We start from the raw sequence: 17,375 nt of genomic DNA on the forward strand, positions 1-17,375 counted from the left end.
CTTTTCAAAATGAATGTAGTTTTAGAAGCCAGGTAGTGTATCTACACACAATGAGGAACAGAGAGAGACTAAAGGTCTTCAGTAGTGTGAAAACTGGAACTTTTTCCCTTGTAAGAACAAAGAAAAAGAAAATAAATTAAAAAATCCTTTCTCCCTGTAGATGTTTAAGGCCAGGGTTGATGAGGCTTTGTGCAGCCTGGTCTAGTGTGAGGTGTCCCTGCTCATAGCAGGGGGGTTGGAATCTGATGATCTAAAATGTCCCTTCCAACCGTAACCATTCTGTAATTCTATGATTCTGTTATGTGTAAAGACAGAAATTCTGTGCCAGACTTTTTTTCCCTCTGCATACAGGACACAGTCAAGTTGTACAAGAATAAGAAGGGATGGGAGTCTATTGGACTAGATCATCTCTGCATGTAAAAATAGTAGATTCTGAGTCAAGTTTTGTTTAAAAGGTCAATAACTGAGAAAGCAAGACAGTACGAATTACCTTTAATAGCCTTAGTCATGCAGAAAAGTTAAAAAATACTTAGTATGTTTGTCATATGGCTTAAAATCTTGCACAAGGCAACTGAATTGCCAGAGATTTTCAGATATGAAAGAAGTCCTTTAAAAATGGTAAATTTTGAAATACATTTTAGAATTTAAGAATAGGGACTTTTGTGCCTATTTTCTGCACAGGTGTTCTGGCTGGAGTAGAATGGATGACTACAGTCTGCAGACTAGCCAGCAGCGGGGCAAAGAAATCCTAGTGTGCACCTCTACAGTATCTGATGGTGGATGGGAGATAAGGGAGATAAGGTGGAAGTTTGTGAGTAAGTTTTAGTAACAGTCCACGTCTGTCCTTTTAACTGCACTGGTGAAGCAATGTGGTACAAGTTGTATTTCTTTAACTATTGCTGAGAGAACAGGGTAACTGAATACCTATTGTCTACTTGAGGTAAAACCTGTTGGAAGCTGCATCTCTTTTAAAAAATAGGTTTACTGCCAATTGTTGCTATTCCTGAGACAATGTAAAATAGATACAAATTAATATTATTTCTTAAAATACGGGATAGCTAATTGAAAGTTAGAAACAAAGCCTCTGAAAGCATCATTAAAGTGCAGTTCTTTGAGACTTGAGCCATTTTAAAAACCAGTAGGTGTTGCCACCTTCTTGCATGCCAGCCCTCCTGCATTGCATTCCCTCTCCTGCTGCCTACTGCTGTGGCGTTCTTCCCTCCATCTTCTCTCTGTATCATCTCCTCTACCATGTGCTGATGTAACGCCAGCAAGGCGGCCATGCTCTTGTAGGTACTACCTTGCAGGTTAGAAACCCATGCATTGGTATCCATTACATCTTTCGTCATGTGCTGTATCTTGGTTTTTACCCTGAACAAATGTGAAAACATTATTGCTAAACCTTTTGTGTAGCTGCTGTGCCATTATTACCTTTTCCATCAGTTTTGGTTTCTTGAGGGACCTCATACACCCACTGCGTGTGCTTCTTTTCTTTCCCTCCTCCTGCTGTAATCTCTTCATTTACCCTCTCATGCTTGACCTGTTGGCCAGGTCCTTTCTTCTGTTGTTTTTTTTGCCTTTTGACAGCTAGACTTGATTGCATTCACTGTCATTCTTCACTATGGAGGACTGACATGCCAGAATGACTGGAAAAACATCCTTTCCTTGACTGTGCTCTGGTTGTTCATTTCTGCAATGTCCTGTGTTCATTTTTCTGAAAGGTTTTAGAGCAAAATGCTCACTTGTTCTTATGTAGGACATATAAACCAGTGCTTTCATTTTAGTGTATTTGTAGAGACTGAGATTTAGGAGAGTGAATTGATTTGGAGGGAAAGGAAGGAGACGTGATTAATCTGAAGTTGTTTTGTGAGAGGATAGACATAATTAAGGATGCAGGTGAATCTCTGGTTGGGAGGTGGGCAGTGCCTGTACCTCAATGTTCAGCACCTCAGAGTACCTCTTTGCTGAACATTAAAGACCTTTTTATCCCTGGTTTAAAAAGGAAAATGTTTAGAGGATTTTCAACAGGTGTTGCTTTAACCTGGGAAACCTGAATTCAAGCAGACAACTGGTATTTTACCCATAGCCTCCTCTCCACCCCTTTGAGACATGACTTTACAGTGCAGTATGGATGTAGGTATGAACAATTTTTAAACTAATAAAAAAAGGATAGGAGTTCTTATTTCACCATTTGGAGGCTGATGGTCCTCCCTTAGCTACTCCCTACAGCACCAACAGGATCCACATAAGGTGAAGTCAAATATTAGAGGGGAAAAAATTAAGAAGCTATGTCTGCAGCAACAGGTAGCAGCACATCCTTGTGGATGGGGAAAGAAAGGCCAATCCCCTGAAGTCTGGGTCTGGAGCATTTATTGTGACACTTGAGGCTCCTTCTTATAAAGATATGTTGGGTCAGGGTGGGGGCTTTGGTAATGGGGGAAGGCCCACAGGGGTGGCTCTTGTGAGAAGCTGCTGGAACCTCAGGCATCATTGTTAGACAAGTAATTCAGAAGCTGGGCATCACAGGGATGTGAAATTTCAAGTCATCTCTGCAAGCCTCAGTGTGCATCTCCCTTGAGTGTTGCAAATACTCTCCACACAATGGCTAATTATTCTTCCTGCCTTGTGGCTTACAAATAACTTCTTTCTTCCCAAAAGCTGCATAGAAATGCATGGCACTGTCATACTTAACTAGACCTCTTCTCTGTGCTGCAAATGGCAATGTTCTTGCTTTGCTGGAGGGGAAACCAGGCCAGTGAGGTTTAACTGGCCAGAGGTAGTGCTGAAAGGCTGGATCAAGCAAGACAAGCCCCATCTATGGTGTAATGTTGCCCTCCTCTGATCTATGCACAGATCTCAAGTTTTGGACACGGAGAATTGTGGCTTGATGGTGACAGTGGCATCTCAGTATGCACACTGAGACTATAAGACTCAACTGGGTTAAACAAGGTCTCCTGGATTTCTCTTAGATGCCAAGACTGCTACTCCCCTGGGGGCACAGAAATGGAACTTTGAGAAGAAATGAGCCTTCCAGAAGATTGCACTGGGTGAAAGATTATGTGACTTGCATGGGTGGGGCAGAGCAGGTGGCCTGCAAATCTGTATAACAACTGGAGTCTTTTTCTCTGGCTGACTGTTTACGCTTGGAGCTGTAAGTGGGTTTTCTCAGCCTAATTCTGTTCTGTGGGTCCTGACAGCTCCATACACCCTAATGCAGTGCCTCCTCCCACACAGCCACTGCCTGCTAACTCAACTGGGACAGGCTCTTTTTTATTGCTTTGTTACAATAAAGCACCCACATGTTTAACATTTCTAACATGCTTTACTGAACCTGTGGTTATAAAGGTAATTTACAATAAAGCAATTAAATAAACAATAAGTTAAAACACAATACATTTATACATAGTATTTCAAAGGGCTGGAATGACTATCAGGTACAATACATGAAGACTTTAAACCAACATTAATATTCATAGTGTACCCACACCTATACACATCATTGTAACACATCTGAAGACTCCCACCGATGTACATTTTTGGTTATAATCCCCGTATATACGCACAAGACCAGTGAAATGCTCAAGCAATTGTACAACTGAGAAGAGCACCACACAAGACAGGCATGAACAATGTGCTGGAAGCTGCCTGGGGTATATGGGTTTTACCTCTAAATTGAATCAACACCTTGAACAACAAACGGAAAGCGCTAGCATGCTTTCTGGAGTACATGTGGGAACGAGTCTCCATGTCACCTGCTTAACTCTGTAGTTCCCCAAATGTTTTAGGCTGGAGCTGCCTCCAGAAATACCTCACTCTGTTGTGGCCCTTTGTTCCCCTGTGCATCTCCTGCTACCCTTGAGCCAGTGTGAAGCACCTGTACATTTACTCAGTGAACCAACCAGGGAGAGTGGCTGAGCTGAACCCAAACTCAGCAAACAAACAAAAAGAGCACTAACTGTAACTCTCCTTGACTTCCCTGGCCACACTGACTCTGCAGATGCATTGGCACTAGAAAGACACCAGCACCAGGGAGGGAGACAGTGCCTGGGAGCAGGAAGACTTATTTCTGTAGGCAGCAGTAAAACACCAGTTAAAAACATCTTGTGGAGCTACAGGGTTCAGCTTTTTTATTTTGAAACAAGGAACATGTTTTTTTAACTGATTTATAGTGCAAATCAAAGAGTCAGAAGCAAAAATTATGGACTCTGCCAGAACATACAATCACGTTTCATGATACCTCTCTCCTCTCTACCCCAGCCAGCTGGTGCCCAGGGCCAGAATGACTTCAGGTTTTGATATTGAAGGGTGTACGGCGTAAAGAGTGCAGGGCCAGCAGGCAGCAACCACGAAGCAATGCTCCAATATTGTAAATGGGATCTGTTCCTCCTCTCTGAGTACTGAAAGCCCACAGGATAGTTGGTACAACAGGGGCTGCTACAGCCAAAACATCTCTGAAGAGACTGCTGCTCCAGTATCTCCTCTTTATTCCTGTCTGAGAGAAAGCGCTGACATACCCAAAGGCCTCATCATCATGAGGTTCTATAAAATCAAGTTCTTTCATTAAACGGTTTTCATTAACTCTGTGCTCCACCTTCCTGCATGGAGACTCCATAGGAGACAAAAGGATGGCAGAGTTTGGATCACTTGGAGTTAAGTCCACTATGACACCAGAATCACTGAAACTTCCAAGAGAAAATTCACTCAATCCCTTCAGTGAAGATGGTGGGCTTAGAGGACAGGCATCTTGAGCTTTGAAGATGTTTTTAATTAGTTGCTCCACATCTAGGCTATATGGCACCACATCAGTCTGGACAGCCTGTTCCACCATCACGTTGCTGCATTTCTCCTTCTCCTGGAAAGAAGTCAGGTTTTCATCCAGAACACTGTCAAGCATCTCTTCATTCACAGCAGAACTGGAGGGAGCTGGATCACTGAACTCGGAGGCTGTAGTGGTCAAATTCTCTTCAGATGAATCAGTCCTGTTAGCTGTGTCCTCATTAAGCCCACTATCTGCTACCTCCTCCAGAGCTTGGTCCTCCATGCTGAGGCTGTCTGGCATCGTGGCACACAGCGCTAACGGCTTCCCCTCCGAGTCACATGTATATTCCAGAGACCGCTCATCCCTCACAGAGCTCTCCATGCTCTGCAGCAAAGATTCCAGTTTCTTGTTTTGAATGTTTATGTCTATAAAGTATTTCTGAATTTTTTTGTCTTTCTCAGCCAAGCTGTTTTTCATGGTTTCAATAAGCTGCTTGAGTTGTTTAATTTTGCTTCTTGCTTCCTTTAATGCCAGTTCTGCCTCCACACGATTACACTCTTCTTCGATCCAATCTTCCCTCATCCGTCCCAGCTGAGCTTTGAGTTCTTCTATTTCTGTTTCCCTGTAGCAAAATAAAAATGTTGTAACACTTCTGCTAACTGGTCAGTTAAAGAGCCAACATGAGGCTCCATCACTCTGGGGTAGCTATACTGCAGAGATGCTCCAAAGAATAAGCAAATTCCTCTGTGCACCATTTGGTGCCACCTCTGAGAGAGCTAGCAGAGATGTAAGCTGCCTGCCCAGACACCCCAGCTAATCACTGTCTGGAGTCACCAACCTCACCACACAGCCAGGAGCCTTGTGGGCTATGCCATCATCCCAGACGTTTTGAAATGCAAATAGTGACCTCTTAGATTGGGTCCAACCACTACAGTGCTTAACATCTCACCTACTGCCTGGAAGAAATGAGAAGCAGCTGCCTGAATGCATCCTCTGTGCCTGTCTGCAACTCCTCACATACAGCCAGAGCCAGCACTGGCCTCAGACAGCAGGATGACTTGGGGCTGCAGGCACCTGGCTTGCTTTAACCAGCATGGAGGCAGAGGCTGCCACCTTGGCTTGCAAACAAATAGGGGAGAGAGGACCCCTACATGAGATCCAGCCCTTGCTGATGCAGAGCTCAGACTATCCTGAGCTGGACCAAGGGGTCCCTGGGACTCTGCCTGGAGCTCCACTCAAGCAGCCCTTTGTGCCTATTTGGGCTGTGAGTGCTGCAGGGGCAGCCCTCAAGAGTGCAGTTCTAGTAAAAGGGACAACATCTGTTGCTGTGTAATGGCACATTGTCACTTTGCTCAGCGTCCATACAAAGGGCTATTGTGAATAATTCAGTATCTAAACCACAAAAACACAAGCTGGCACACTGGCTTAAGAGCTTTTCTATCATTAGGGTAGAAGGCGGCATTTGTAGCCATATTTCATAGAGTGAGGTAAAACAGGAGACTAAGGTAATACATGCTGGCAGGCAGAAACTGTTGCAACAATATGGAAAAGGTCTCAGTGCTAAATCAGCCTGGTAAAAAATTATCCTTTAAAATATTCTATGAGTAGAGTTTAAAAAAGGCAAAAGAGCCATATTCATAACTGCACTGCATGGTACATATTCACTGAGAATGCTACAAAACATGAAATACCTGAAAACAACCTAATCAAGACCGATCATATTTCAAATTTCCTAATGAACAATGTATGTAGTCAAGAAAAAAGTAAAAATGTAAAGGATTCCCAACCCTAAATGATTCTGAATAATTTCTGAAGTGAATATACCTTTCTTTAAGTTTGCTCTCAGATTCCTTCAGCTTTGTTTTCAAATGCCGCACTGTAACTTCTTTTTGCTGCAGAGGAGTCAAATACTGCTCTGGGTTTTGTGGCTTAATGCTGTGATTGTCACAAGAATTGTATCTCCCTGATCGCCTGAAAATAAAAGAACAATACAAGCAAAAACCATGATGTAACATCACTCCTACAGTTCTTCAGTTCTGGCAAAAAGAAAATAGAAAGCTGAGTCTATCCTTGACTCATTTGGGACTCCTCAGTGCCTGTACAAGTGCCTCCCTCTGGCAAATGTGGCTCTAGTGCAAAATTTACTACTTACTGTACTTGGTTTCAGTGCCATTACATCAAATGAGACACTGAACTTTAAAACACCCAGCCATCCCCTCCTGCATAATGTGTGGGGCACCCAAAAAGCAGGCAGCCAGGCTGCTGGCAATGGCACCCAGCTGTAAAGCTGGCCAGGTGAGGTAGCGTATGCACCAAGGTCAGTTCCACACATGGGTTATGAAGCTTTAGGTGTGTATTTATCTGGCACCATTGGTTGGAGAGAGAGGGAAACAGCAGCAGTGTGGTGGCAATTTCTTCTCTGCAGTATGTATACGTCACATGCTGGCATGTATCTTTTATTTCCTGTACAGGACACTGAACAGGGAGGTAGCTAAGGCCGGGCAGGGTTGAATTTTCATCTGAGCGTATAATATTTTCTGTACTAGCCCACTCAACTCTCCCCAAAGCAAAACCCTTATAGGAAAGAATCAGTAAATCCACATGAGAATTGATGTAACAAAACCAGACCAAGGAGTCTGCCTTGGAATGAAAACCAAGTACAGAGGGTTTTGACTAAGAGAAACCCTGAGTTTTACAGTGATGAAACCAAAAAGCTTCTACATGGGATGGAGCACCCTCTTGACTGTCAAGCCACCAACATGAGGAGTCACAGCTATGCTGAGGAGCAAGGTGACCTGCTCAGCAACCCAGACCACTGATCCCATGGTACAGTGCAGATAAAGTGAGTCAGTGCACTGAACACTGGGATGCTGAAATAAGACTTGCCTCATCACTGGGCTGCTGTCGCTTTCTTTGTATGAGCCTGAGTTGCTGCTGCTGGCTGAAGAAGCCCTGTAGCTCTGATGGGTAGCAGCAGGACTCAGCTGGTTTTTGCACAATGTTGACAAAGAGTCCTTTTCACGGGAAGCAGGTGGGCTGGCTCCGGACTTGTAGGATAAGGATCCATTATTCCGACCGTAAGGGCCACGACTGAAAGGAAGCCAGAATAACCAAAATGTATTATCCTTGTCACACAACCCATTATGTGTCTTATTTTACACATAAAGTTGTTTAAACACTAGATGAGATAGATAACTGAGTGGCCATGAAGAAAGAAAGTCCTGAAGTAATCAGCCACTGTATGTTCTTTCATTGCCCACTGGGCTCTCTGTCTGAACTACATCATCTAGGGAAACCTTGGCCATATGATTCTGTGATTCTATGATTTTCACATTTCTCTGTGGATAACACAGTTCCCAGTGACTCCGACAGATCATCCATATTCCCTGGACCTCTGACTCCATTAAGTAATGAGCAGATCACAGCCTGGACTAATACCAAAAGAATCACACTTCAGCTTTTCCCAGCCAGGCTTGCAGAAAGATGCCCAACCCCATAGAGTTTTACTGCAAGACTGCTTTCAGGCTCCTCAGCAAGCAGCCCAAGGGATCACAGCATGCAGTGAAAACAGATTTCGTCTGAGCCACTGTTATTTTCTGGTTCTGGCATATCGGGTGCTTCAGCTGTCATTGTCAGCTATTCATTTGCTTAGATATAGTTTGAACTTAACTACGAGCAAGCTGAAACAGTATTAAAATAAGGCAAAAAGGAAAGCACGGCCTTCTCTTTCTTCCTCCCTTCCCAGTTTCCCTCATACATGTCTTCTTTTCCCACTTTTTATTAAATGATCTGTCAACTGTGTGTGCTTGAAAGCAATTAGGATCTGTACTGCTCAACAGCTGCCAAAGGGCCAGGGTGTTCTGAGGACAGCTTCTCAGGGTGTGTTCCTCACTTGTTCATGTGGTTTGCCTTCCTGCACTACCATGCTACTACCTTCATCTTCCTATGAAAGCTGTTCTTCTAAACTAATGAAAGGGCAGGTTTCAAAGAATATGGACAAAAGAAAATCCAGCCAGCAAAAGATAAGGCTTGAACATAGAAATTTAAATACTGCAGAACTGTGAAGCAAAGTATCTTCTTAAAATTGTCTTTGTTCCCTCCCTTCTCTGAAAACGGAAGAGTTTATAAGGAACAGATGGTCGAGTGGATGCTACAAACCTTCATCACACTGCTGTGGTTTGGGTGATTTTTAGAACGATTTTACAATCAAGTACAGGAATGTGTTTTTTGACAACACTGAAATGTTTCACAGTGATTTAAGTAAAACAGTTAAAACAGAATATATAGCAAAGGAGACATCTTCCATTTTGAATAGCACAGCATCAGCTCTGGTGTGAGGCAGACTTGAACGGACTGTGCATAACACAGGAAAACATTTGAAGGAGAACTATGATAGAGGACTTCTGCCCAACTGAGTAGGTCAGCATGCTGTAAAATTAAGTTATATTTAAATACACAACAATATAGGAAAAGATACGTAATCTTACTAAAAGTAAAGTGATTTTAGGGTTCCATATTATACTTAGCACTGTTTCTCCCCACAGCCACTTGTTGAATTTAATCTAGAGAACACTAAAGTAGTATTTACTTTTCTAACACTGTCATGATACAGATGGGAAACTGCCCATGAAGCATCATCATTCTGCCAATCTCTGTACACTGGGGCAAACTGTGACCTTGGAGACGTCCATGTGACGCCAGCATACGGGTGTCCTGCTGCTGGTCTCAGCTTTCCTGCCAGCTCTTCCACAAAGAGCAGGAAGCCAATCCTGTCAATTTGAACTCTTTCCACCTACTCCAAAACCCCTAACCAGCAGGGATTGCGTGGGAAGAGCACAACACGCACGGCTCCATCCCAATGCTCCCGTATCCGCAAGCTGTCTTAATTTACACTTCACACATGACAGCGAGAAAATTTACAGAAATCTTTTGTTTCGTTAAAGGTTCATTTGGATAGATGACTATGATAATTTTTTAAATTTGCATATAGTTTTAGTTATATAAAATTTGGGCAAGGGTGTTTAAGAAAAAGTGTCAAAGGCAACATTGTCATCTTCCTACAAAAAATAAGGTCATGATCTGGAAAGGTACAGGCCGAGCTGACAGTTCATTAAACAGAGAAAACAAAGCAATAAGATCAGTGGGTTAAGGTTAACTCGTCAGAAGTACTGCTTTTAACTACCATACACCCACTTGTTTCCTCCTCCACTCCAGCTGATGCCTTTTGTGCTTTACCTGATTGTATCTCCCATACTTGTTAAGAAAAAACAATAACAAAGTATCAGTCAGTTGATCTGGCATACTGACAATTTTTGTTCTCCAAATACAGCAGTCTAAGTGCTGCCCAAGAGCACAGTATTAGCCACGTTGTTTTAAAACTCACAATACTGGTATTGTATGTATTAACTGCAAGACCTTACAAAGTAGTCTTTGCACTTATAACACTTGAACTATTCAGAAAAAACTGCTTGGCTTACTTGCGAGAAAAAGATGATCTTTTGCTTCCAGCAGCAGACACATGAACTTCAGGCGCCGAAATACTGCCTGTGCTGCTTGAAGAGCTAAAATCAGCTTCACTCCCTGGAAAGGAAAAGGGCAGAGTGAAAATACTACGGAAATTATAACTCAAAGATGGTTTTCAAAATAATAATGAATCACACGCATCCTTCCTTTGTCTGTCCTGTGTGAAATTTAGAAGTCACGTGGATTTTCAAACATCTCTGAGGACAAGCGCTGGATTTGTTCCAGGTTTTCACCATTTCTTCAGAACTGGCACTTCAATAAGAGCAGGAAAAAAACATTTGGACACAAAACCCTCACGCTACAGAGGCCATTTTAGGACTCTAAGAACATTTGTTGTGACAACCTGTTTGCTTTCTCACATCAATACACGAATGAGATGGCTCGCAAAGCTCCTTCAGGAGCACAGTGATTAGAGGCACACAGTTGTAACTGGAGATTTCTCTTGTTTTAAACCATACAAAATACACTACTTGCTGGGAGGAAAGCCACTTCTATTTTGGTTTCCGAGATGATGTACATGTGTCCCTGTGTACAGCAGGGGAGGTGGAACTAGATAATCTTTAAGGTCCCTTCCAACCCCAACCATTCCATGGTATTTGTAGAAATGTGTATCAGCTCACATGGTATACGCATATATATGTGTGTGTGTGTACCTGTGTATGCAGGTTTTCATGTGGCACAGAAGCATAAAAGGCAGTTCTAACAGCCTTAAAATAATCTGATAATCATATGTGGCTCTCAAGTGCTTCTTGGGTGCTAAGCCAAGAAGCTGATTACTGACTTTCTATGAATCACAGCTTTTATTTCCCAAGCTCTGGCATCTACAAGGAAAACTGCTCTCGTAAGGTCAGTAGAAGGTAGAGGTACTAAGAAAGCCTTATCATCTGCAAAAACCACCCTTAAAGGGAGGATTTTTTCAGTCTATCACTCAATTGGCAAAAGTTCCAAGCCATACATAGGTCCCATGCTGCAGAGCCACAATAATGGATGGTGACTTCATCTGAAGGGATGGCAATAACTTCCCAGCATACTCCAAGCAGCTGGTCAATGGGAACAGCTCTCACCTGAGAATTTCTGGGTGCTGCCCCATACACAGACACCTCTGGCCAGTGGCTGCTCTTAACGCTAATGCCATTTTTGCAATCTTTTCCACAAGGGGGAGATGCAGCTACAGCTACCATCATCCCCACCGCAGCACATGAACCTTTCAAGTGGACAACCTCTTTAAAATCCTTCACAGAGCTGATGGTGATGGGCACATCTTGCACCCTTGAATACCTGGGACTGGGAAAAAGCCTTGTCAGAGCTTGTCTTCTCAGCCTTAAAAAGGATGAGACATCTAGCAACCAGCCTTACCATCTGGCATCTCTTAGCAACCAGTCTTAGGATCAGAAGTGTTCGGATTTAACCCAGTACTTTCTCAACCTCACCAGGTCTGAGACCAGCCCCCATTTTTCTGTAACTGGTTCAGCTCTGCCCAGAATATTCCTCAGCCCAATTTCAAACTGCGCAAACTCAAAGCTTAGCTCTTCAAAAGGGTATCTCAGGAAAGCAGCTTTATCACCTCTAGCCATCTCCATGTCCAATACAACACCCCTGATAACCAGAATCAAGCTGTAACTCACCACAGCTGTAACCAGATCAAAACCTCCTGCAGGTTTGCAAGGGGAGGGAGGGAGAGCGAGCAACAAGGCCGCTTTGTTTCATAGAGTATTTTTATCATGTCTACAGATGTAGATGTCAGTGACCCTCTCCTTGGGGAAGCAAAATGACCGTGGGACATGACGTCTGAAGCTGTGACAGTTTTCCTGATAAACAAAACATTTCCATCTGCAAGTCTAAAGTACACTCTGAATCCTGTCTCAATACCACACTGCTCCCAAATCTACTTTTCCAAACAAGACCCGAACAGGTAAAAATGTCACACAGATGTCATACCTTGAGTGTTCAGGCCCCCCAAACATTCCTGCCCATGCAAGACGCCAGCAGCTTTCCTAGTCCTGGCTGTGGCACACAGAGCAGGAGCCCTAGTCGAGGCTCATCTCTTGTTAAGTAGATCACGTCATAATCAGATTTCAGTATTGAAAGCATTTCAAGGAAGCGAGGCTTAATAATAGCCTCTTCCTGACCCACCTGGCTTAGAGCACAGTGCTGCTGAGCTAGGCAGTTGGCAGAGACAGTAAGGGTCAGCAGAGCCTGAAGGTGCAACCTCGAAGGTTAAGCTTTCTTAAAGACTGAACTGCATCTGAGACCAGGAGCTTCAGTGCTATCTCATTTGAAATTCATTGATACATATTCTTCCACACTCCACCCACTCAGTGTCACAGCACCAGCAGCCTACCAGCAGGCAAGCCAATTCAGGAACGTGCTCCAATGGAAATGCTTGTGCCACACGTACAGCATCTGACACTGGGAAGCCCACCACTCTATCATTCCCCCACCTTGCAGCAGGCTCCAAACAGCAGCACACCCACGCCACAGAAGCAGAGCAGTGCACTGCTCTGTGCGATGGGATGGACAACACAAGGACTGCCAACAAAGTACTGAAAACATTTTCACTATTGCTCCTTGCCTGCAACTGAGAGGCAGGAGTGAAACTGGTGCAGTGGCCAGCACTGTCCCTGCACTTTGCTGCTCGATGGCTAATGGCACCAAGCTAAGAGCCTTTTGCAGACAGTATCACACCTTGTGCTGCCTTTTAGCTGCCGTGCTGCCCTGACTGCACCATGACAGTCACCTTGCTTCAGCTGTCATGGAGGAAGGAGGGCAGCCTGCAACCCAGAGACTACATGCTGCACTGCACAAGGCAAGGAGTGCAGGTAGTGCTTGAGGGGCACAACCCAGGCGGAGAGAGCAGCAAGGGTCAGGCAGAGAGAGCAGCAAAGGTCCGGCAGACACGTGTCCTCACCTGTGCTGTGGGTCAGGGACCGCTGCCCAGGGGGCTAATGCTGTCCTGCCGCAGCACTGCAACCGACCGGGAAGCCTCCCAATAATTACTCAAGGGTACATTTTCTATCTTGTATGTCACAGAAGTACAAACTTATGGGCAGGACTGAGCAGAGGGATGAAGAGCTGCCTCTGCAAAGGCAGGTATGTCTCCAGTTGGCACTGGTGCGTTTACCCAATGCGTGCAGTGCAGCCCTTGGCCCACATTTTGGGTACGGAAAAGCCCCACGTTACCTTGAAATCTGCTCTCTTCACTGCCTCAGCCACACTGCAAGGATCACGACACAGTACACTGACCACGGCACACGCTGCATTCACAGCTTTTACAGGTAGAACACATTAGGTATTTTGGGCCTACCTGGACAGTATGCAAGCACAGAAATACCACGTCATGTAAATTTATATGTATATAGAGAAAATATATACATTTCTTACACACAGTAACCCCACACACCCATCTGGAGTACAGCATCCCATTCTGCTCTTCGTAGTCATTACAAGTGGTTGGATACCTTTTTGTACGGTCTTCAGGCCTCGATATTAAAATGTTGCTTGCGCTTTAGCATTTAATGTTTTTCCTTTATAAGAACAAATCTCAAACTTTCCTGTGTGCATTTTATTGTCCATTTGCTCTCTGAATAGTAAGACAAAAATATGTAAAAACTTCAAGTAATACCCGTGACAGGAACACGACAGCTGAGCAGCAAAACTGGATTCTCAAAAACTCAGGATGCGTATGAGCTTATTAAAATTTAGTCTTTTTGTTCAAGTCTTTGCAACTTCATCACTGTTTCATTGCTGCCAAAGTATACAAACTGCAGAGCTTACCTATCTTCTGACTCCATAAACATGGTCTCTATATATACATACATATCTCACTCTTGATGCTAGGTTTTGCATATAGTCACACAGCAAAACAGAGCTGTAAATAAATCAGAGCTGACTGGAAAAGCTTGTCCTCAAAATGTAAAGTACTTATATTTGTTTAGCTTCCTTGGCTTCAAAAGCACCATGTTACACGGCAAAATACACATATGTGTTCAACAGCCCCATGCAGCTACTAGAGGAAGTGGCATGCTGTCTCTTTAGGTAGCTTTATTAAGAGACCCCAGGGGAAGAGATAGGGCCTGGCTGCATAAAAAAAACTCCAGAAAAGCCATTAGAAGGACCTGTATTTTTAAGATACTCAGTTTCATTTATCTTAAAACATTTAACTCACAGCTACATCTTTAGTTCCAATCTTCAACAGCATACGTAGTGTATTTATAGGAAACACTAACGATGCTTCTGTTCTGTTTAATGAGTTGATCCTGCAAGATTGCTTTTGTACACCACAAGCAATCTAGGAAAGAAAATCACACTGCTCACGTGCACTGACAAATGTATGAAAACAAGAAGCCGCAAAGAAGTGATGAAGCCTTGCTTTAGTATTTCAGGCTTTTCTTCAGATAACACTCCTAAAAGTGACCCATTTCAAGGGCAAAGTCTCCTAGCAGGAAGCATACTCAATTCACAGTGTCAAGCCCATAGCCGACAGTGGGTTTTGGTTCCAGTTCCTGGCCTCTGACTTACTACTTATTTGACTTGCTATTATTATACATGACACTTATCTTGGACTTGCTATTATATTTCACATCAAACAGTAACTGGGTAAAAGCAGAAATAATCCTGGGAGCAAGGAACAGAACACAAGACTTCCCTTCACTCCCTTCCCCATCCAAAGCTCTAGGCTTCGGATGAAACAAGTTGCTCCCACATGTTCTCCCTCTGTCCATGTCTTATACTCTCCACTACCATGAGGTCTAGAGTCAGTGGGGAAGGTGAAGATGACCAGTAGGTCACACTGATTCAGGAACTCCTATGAGAGGTGTGGATTTGAACTCTTTTGGTCTAAGGAGGGCACTGAACTCTGATCTTTCCTTATCCTCTATCTGCTCAGCTGTGATACACAAGAGGATGGGGTAGCACTAGTGGCAGCCCTATTTCAAATCAATGAAATGTGGTTTCCTGCACTCACAGAGACTGTCTAGCTCCAGTACAGAGGTTGACAATGAATCCAAGGCACATGCATGGGCATGCTCAGGACTACAAGTAAGTGATCAAGTCTAGGAGATGGGCCCTCCTCTGTCATCTCCTGTAGACTGGTGGAGATGTGCTCTTGCCTGGCAGGCTCTCTGATCTGAATCTTGGATTTTAGTACCTAACCTAACCATCCCCTCTGATTTTATATGCAGTTTAGTCATGAAGCTCAGGTTTGTGAGTTGTGCTTCCAAAATGATGACAAGTTGGGCACAACAATGCCTGGTATGGTCAACCCAAAGGGTACCAACAAGCATCCCTCCCCTATCTCACTGTGCTGGCCAACAAAACCATCACTCCCCACTCCACCTGCCTGCCTGCCAGTACTCCCTCATCAGCCAGATTTGTTAATCACAATTCAGCTAATTGCATGGTTCAGTAACAGCTGGTAGCCTGGGTAGTTGGTGAAGATGAAGTCAGAGGGGATGTAGAACAAAACTTTCAGTGTGCCTCTCCATAAATCTCTCAAGCCTGCAGGGTGAGGAGTATTCCAGCTCAAAATGAGACAAAAATGCTCTAGAGAAGAACTGCAACACAGATCCTGCTTTGGGCATTTGGATTTAGACTTGATTTAACAAATGATCCCCTCAATTCAGACTGCTGGTTGTCTGATCAAAACTAATTACTTATCTTGATTTTTGCTCATCTTGCTTATTCTTCTTACTTTGAAGAAAGGATTGTTACCAAATAATTAGAATTTATCTCATGAAGCAGTTTTCTGATCTCATCAAAATACTACAGTTTCAGTAGTAATCTGAACTACATTAATGCAAATTATAAGCACTGCAGATCTCGAATAGAGAATGTGACTTGCATATGTTGTGAAACAACAATCAATCAAGCTCTCCTCTAAAACCACACTCACTATAAAGTAATCACTGATACTGGCCAAGTGCCATCATATACATTCTGCATATCACTATGATCTGGGCTTGTGTGCTTCTTAATTGTTCTTAATTCATGGATTTGCAGAGCAGCCACAGGCTTATTTTGGAACAAAATGCATTACAAGTTGGGTTTTTTTCTGCTTTATCTTAAGCAGATTCTTCATATAGAAATCAGCCTGACCCAATTATTTTTTGTGCTTCTGCTATATACAGTTGGAGCTGTTCTAACTACACATAGTGGCTCCTATAAATTTTTTCTTCTCAGCCTGAAATAACCTTTGTCAGGGGAAACATATGTTTACAGAGCAGAAAGGAACAGTCTGGGGGACTTACCTTCATGTTAGAAAGAAATGGCTCTTTGGATCAGAGATGGAAGGATGCTGTTTTGCTACACCAGCCTTAACAGAAATGCTGAGACTGTATGTTCAAAAAAAAAAACCAACAACCACACTGAGAGTTGCATAACATGACACTCATTTTACATTGGACAGTTTTATAAAATGTATAAATCTAACTATGGACAAATATATTTTACAAGCAATCATGTAGTGTCACCTCAGGAGATTTTTTTTTTATGTACCTGGCAGTGCTATTTGGTCTGTTTGAAGGGAAATGGATAGGCTGGTCAGAAGTATTTTTAGGAGCTGGAAAATGTCATCTTTGGCAGGAATGACTTAGCATTACACAGAAAGGGAGTGAACTGCACCACAGAGTGGGAAAACATCCCAGCCCTCCTGCCATGTTGGTGGCAGAAGTCTAACAAAGGGCTTTCAGAGGCCCCTCCAACACATCTCCTGAATTGGGTTTCCCTGGGCAAGGAGGAGAGAGGCTGGCTGAGGTACAGCAATAAACTATGCAGGCACACATGAAATCACATGCTAAAACTGATTCAGCTGAAAGCTTCTGCACAATCATCCTTAATGTAAGACAGATGGTTTTGATTACAATGCGCATAAAAAATTTTAAATCAGTTTGATACATTTTCAACCAGGCAAGAAAAAAGCCTGGAAGGAGAAACATATCTGGGAGGTAACCAACTAAACAACCCTGCAGTCCCCGGATGAAAAGCAAAATTTGTCATAAGCTAAGCTAATATTTACTGTAACACAGACATTGAAATTATTGCAAAAAACTTTTCAACTTACAACTTCTCTTATTTGCTATTTTTTTTTTTGTCCCAG

General features: G+C 43.3%; 1 protein-coding gene across 4 annotated transcripts in view; it reads right to left on the reverse strand.

Annotated features, from left to right (window-relative positions):
* Positions 1-3,302: 3,302 nt before the first annotated feature.
* Positions 3,303-17,375, reverse strand: part of SYBU (syntabulin) — a 39,840-nt gene continuing 25,767 nt past the window's right edge. For 3 of the 4 annotated variants that reach the window (XM_051611832.1, XM_051611834.1, XM_051611833.1), the window contains 4 exons: positions 10,237-10,339; positions 7,646-7,849; positions 6,584-6,730; positions 3,303-5,381 (listed from right to left, as the gene is read on the reverse strand). In XM_051611832.1, coding sequence (XP_051467792.1) covers positions 4,286-5,381; positions 6,584-6,730; positions 7,646-7,849; positions 10,237-10,339 — 1,550 coding nt within the window. In that variant the 3' untranslated portion in view covers positions 3,303-4,285. The remainder of the gene's footprint in view (positions 5,382-6,583; positions 6,731-7,645; positions 7,850-10,236; positions 10,340-17,375) is intronic. The other variant, XM_051611835.1, reaches the window with a different exon arrangement.

This window comes from Apus apus, chromosome 2 (genome assembly GCF_020740795.1).
Source record: "Apus apus isolate bApuApu2 chromosome 2, bApuApu2.pri.cur, whole genome shotgun sequence".
In the NCBI taxonomy this organism is placed as follows: Eukaryota; Metazoa; Chordata; class Aves; order Apodiformes; family Apodidae; genus Apus; species Apus apus.